Source organism: Eptatretus burgeri, chromosome 5 (assembly GCF_056783735.1).
Source record: "Eptatretus burgeri isolate ZD-2024b chromosome 5, Ebu_testis_v1, whole genome shotgun sequence".
Lineage (NCBI taxonomy): Eukaryota > Metazoa > Chordata > Myxini > Myxiniformes > Myxinidae > Eptatretus > Eptatretus burgeri.
Window position 1 is genome coordinate 31,254,106 of NC_140965.1, and position 5,000 is coordinate 31,259,105.

The following is a 5,000-nucleotide window of genomic DNA, read 5'->3' on the forward strand; positions in this document are numbered from 1 at the left end:
ATCCGACCAGCGATAGCCAAGGATTCTCTGAAGAGACCTGGTACCAAAGGAATTAAGTCTCCGTCTCAGATCCTTGGTCAGAGTCCAAGTCTTGCATCCATAGTGCAAGACTGGAAGCACCAAGGACCTGAAGAGTCGGACTTTCGTCCTCCCGCACAGGAACCCGCAGCGCCACACCCCATGATCCAGTGAATCCATGACTCCCCAGGCCCGACCCAGACGTCTATTGACCTCAAACTCACAGCCAGCAGAGACATGAATATCACTGCCAAGGTAAGTTAATCTCTCCACGACCTCAACATCCTCACCACAAACAGACACAGACAGGACAGCAGCATCCAATATGTCATTGAAAGCCTGGATCTTAGTTTTGACCCAATAAATCCATAATCCCAGCGACTCCGACTCCTCATTCAGCACCTCGAGGGCCCCCAAAAGGATTTCTAAAGTCTCCGCAAAAATGACTGCATCATCTGCGAAATCAAGGTCCGAGATCTTGACATTCCCAAACGATGCACCGCAGCTTGATCTCTCCAACATCCTCCCTATAATCCAGTCCATACAAGTGCTGAAAAGTGTGGGGGCCAGTACACACCCCTGACAAACTCAAGTAACAACTGGAAATAAGTCAGAGATGGTACCACCACATTTCACAGCACTCTCAGTACCAAAGTAGAGTTCAGACATCAGATCGATCAGTTTTGGTGGCACCCCACGAAGACCAAGAATCCTCCAGAGGGCATCCCGATTCACTGAATCGAACACTTTACAGAGATCAACATAGGCTGCAAGCAGCTCCTGCCAAAACTCTGCCTGCCCACCTCAGCCCGATGGGCTGCAAATTTGAGGATGGAAAATAAACGGCTCAATCTATTAAGGTTTGAGGATGGAAACAGCTGGGTGGAGAGTGTCGGCCACCCCTCTTGCCTGCCCTTCCAAACCCGGTCAATGGCATTCTACAAGAGCAGAAGACCAAAAGGTCACAAACTTTTCTACATTTTGGAAAGAGTGGACCTACACCTTGGCTTCTTGAGTGTAAATGCAACTGGAACCCAAAGCATTAACTTCTGGCACATTTATAAGTGAAAAGTGAGCTGCAGGAGCATCTGCATAGAGTGGAGAGCAATACTTATTGCTTTGTTCTGACGAGAGAAGTTTAAGGGTGCCAAGGAAAGATTTTGGCTTAACACAGTGTTTGAGTTGCAATGTCCAATCGTCCAAACTATTTTGTCAAATCGGGTGATGCAAAGAACCGACTGGATTACAATGGCATTTACGGATGCAGTGCCATGTCCTTGTAGCTCTTGGGTAACTATCTTGAACGTCAACAGAAAACATCTTGGTATGGGAAATACCTTTACAAAGCTTTGATAGCAATAGTCAAGTGAAATGTTTACTCGTTGATAAACAGTCATGTGAAATGATTTTTATCCTCTGCAGGTGAAGAGTCTTGTGTGTACTTTGGGACACATGTATCACCTGCTTGTTTACCACCTCGAGGCCGTGCTTCCCGACGACCACATTCTTGCTACATTACAGGATGGGGAGACACAGGTGATGCCATCACAAAACTTACAGAGCAAGTCACTACTGTTGATTTCATATTTGGGGCCAATCACAGAACTCCCTTGTACATATTACATTCACAAAAATGGCAGATTTTTCGATGCACCCCCGATTCCCCACTCCTCTCCTGTCGTGGAAACAGCTCGTATCTTGCCCCCCCCCCCCAATGCCCTTCACATGGTCATTCCCTTCTCTCCTCTCACACCTTTTCTCTTTCCTATCACCAGCTCTCCTCCCACCCCTCTTTTTCACCATCCTTTTCCTCTGTTCCCATATTTGATTTCAACCCCTAACCAGGCGTAAACCAGACTGGAGGCTTGCATTTTGAGTCCTGTCAGCCTGTCCATATGTCCATCCATCTGTCTGGATGTCTGTCCGGAACCTCTATTCGAAAATGACTCCACGCATCACTTTCATATTCGGCACATATATGCAATAATATCTGGACATGAGGCAAGTCAAATTATTTTTAGGAGCTGAGCCAAAAGTCAAGGGACACACGATTTTATTCCAGAATTTTAACAATTAAAAAACATATTACAGGACGGAATAGTACAGGACTGTACTGTATATGCTTTTGGGAACTTGTTTATTTTTATACACTTTACCATCTCTGTTACCAACACACAACGTCGTTGCATTATTTATTTATTTATATACACTTTACTATCTCCACTACTTTCATACCACCTTGGATTATTTATGTTTATACACTATACCATCACTGCTGCCAGCCAACATACCACCCTGAATTATTAATTTTTTTATAATTACATTTTACCTTTCTCCAATCTTTATTTAGTGATTTATTTAGTTATTTAAATGTAAAATCTATATGTCCTGTTTTAAGGTGCTGTGGGAGCTGTGTCTCGAAGAGGACTTGCATCGTTCTTTTTATAATTAAAATTAAAAAAAATTGACAACTATTGCTTTGACAATAAAAGGGCTCGCATGATACCTACAGATTATACGCATTCACCTCTGGGCTGTCAAGTTTGCATTTGAAGCTATAAATTGTGACCCTCCTGTTTCACAGACAGGGCATCAAGTTGGGTGTCCCGTCTGCCAGCATTAATTGTTGGACATTAAAGATCCCATGGTGTCCTTCACAAAGAGTAGGCGGGTTCGCCGGCACCTCTTTGAATATATTTGAAATTCCCGTCACCTAAATAGATTGAGCCGTTTATTTTCCATCCTCAAACTAGCAGTTGAACATCAGGCCTGGCCAGCCAGTTATGAATAATAGTCAAGGCTCCCACATTATCTTCAATCTCACTCTTCCCTCCAGGTTTTCCAGACAGCTGTTCACCACCATCTCAGATCATCCCCCATCTAAAACCATGATCTTTTCTACCCCCATTAATCTCCCCTAAGCCCACCTCATTCCAACTTTCTTATTTCCCCTTCCTGAGAGTTTGCTTCTGCATCCATCTTGTCCACCCCAATGTCCTCCCCTAGTCCTCATTGTACCTCACATCCCTTAGGCCTAAGTCACATTTGCCACGGTGGCCGTGGGGTCTAAAAAATCTACGGCCACCAGCAATTATAGGGCGGCCGCAGTATTTCCACGGTCACACAATGTAGCAGTCACATGTGTTTTTATTTTTCGGGGAGCTGCATGGCGTATTTATAAATTGTGGAGACCAAAACGTGGGGGTGCCGTACGGTCTTTGATTTGATGTCGCACGGTGACCTTAGGGCGTTCCTGCGGTGGCCATATAATTTTCAAGGCAGACGCAAGGTGCCCGCAAGGCGACCGCAGGGGGACCACAGGGGGGACCTAAGGCGAACGTGCGGCCAGAAGGACGGTAACGAGTGGGTTCTTTTTTTTTTTTTACCAGTTCTTTTGTTTTGGCTTGTCGAATTGCTACGGCGAACGTAGAAATGAAAAAAGTTATAACTCCGCGCTATAATTCCACGGCGACCCCTACGGCCTATAAAATATAGCCAAACGGCGTAGGGCCACCCTGAGGCCACCGCAGAAACTCTGCGGCTGCCGCACGTTTCTGTCAATTCAGAGGGCGTACGGCCGCCGTATCCTCTCCATAGAGCAAATGTGACTTAGGCCTTATCTTCAAAGTCTCTCCCCATTTTGTCACTCAATCCTGCTGTTGTGTGTTTCCCCCTCTCTCCTTCTGCTGTTCATTTTGGTCTGTTGCGTCCTGATCCGTTCTATGTTCTAGCTCCTCCACGAGCTTTGACTCTCTATAAAAAAGACTACCGACCAGGAGAAGTCCTGTTAAACCATGAGTGGTTGACCTCGTAAATTACTTGGGGTGCTGGCTCAAAAGGCTATACTTCCAAAAAATACTGTGGGATGTTTAATGTCCACAAGAGATTGCTGGTTAAGTATATGTGAAAAACGGCTTAATGTTATACCAAGAGATAATTATCCACAACACACTGAACATGCTAGCACTGCACTAAAGATGGCAATTTAAGTCAGAATTGACCCACCACAGAGATCAAACCCAGTAACAGATACTTAAAAGGTTGGTGTGAGGTTATCCTGCCTCTCATTTCTTCTGTTTGAATAAATAAATATGATTCCTGGTTGTTAGCAAAACTGGAGCCTGAAGAGTTGTCTCCTTAACATCCATAGGCCGAGCATACTCGAGGACCCTTCAGGAAGCAACCGTCCCCCTGCTGTCAGCTCGACTCTGTCGGGCCCGCTATGGCTCACATTTTCGTGGAAGCTGCATGATGTGTGCAGGAAACATCGCTGGTTCCGTAAGAGCTGACAGCTGCCAAGGTGACAGCGGGGGTCCACTTGCCTGCCCTTCCAAGCCCGGTCGTTGGTCAGTTTATGGCATCACCTCTTGGGGATACGGTTGCGGTGTAGCAGACATGCCTGGCGTATACACCCGTGTGTCACGCTATCGCTCTTGGATTCGGCGGCAAACGGGTGTTCGGTGAACTTCAACATTTCCAATTGGAATGGAATGATACTTTTGAAATGGGGTGAAAAAAACCTCCTTGCAGTAATGATGATTTCCCCTCCCCTAAAGTCTGTAATATGTACATGGCCTCTTACCTGAAAGACTGTGGGACATTGTGAATGTTCCTGATGATTATCCTTGAAGCTTCAAGCTCTGCGAGGCTGCAGTCAACTCGAGGATAAATTCCGCTGCCACGTATAGGTTCCATCACACCGAAATACTTAACAGCCATGTCATTTCTGTGCTCATCTTGAGAATGCAGGAAAACACAACTTAAAAAAAAAACATTTTTATTCCAGAGGCCGTTCCGTTCTTTCTGATTCTTCCCTCCTGGCTTCAAGAAGGCAGTGCACCGCCTCCTCGTGTCATCCCCCATCCTGACCCATGATATTTATTACAAACATTAACCCTTCTTACTTCCTTATTTCAGTGTTTGCTGCCCTTCAGTTTATCTGTCTTTCTGTCTGTCTCTTTCTCTTTATCTTTCTCTTTCCC

General features: G+C 45.4%; 1 protein-coding gene across 2 annotated transcripts in view; it reads left to right on the forward strand.

The window, feature by feature from the left end:
• The window catches only part of PRSS12 (serine protease 12), a 57,359-nt gene that overhangs the window by 50,216 nt on the left and 2,143 nt on the right, over window positions 1-5,000 (forward strand). For both annotated transcript variants that reach the window (XM_085881277.1, XM_085881278.1), the window contains 2 exons: window positions 1,441-1,554; window positions 4,169-5,000. The exon at window positions 4,169-5,000 is cut by the window's right edge and continues 2,143 nt beyond it. In XM_085881277.1, the coding sequence (XP_085737403.1) occupies window positions 1,441-1,554; window positions 4,169-4,482 (428 nt within the window). In that variant the 3' untranslated portion in view covers window positions 4,483-5,000. The remainder of the gene's footprint in view (window positions 1-1,440; window positions 1,555-4,168) is intronic.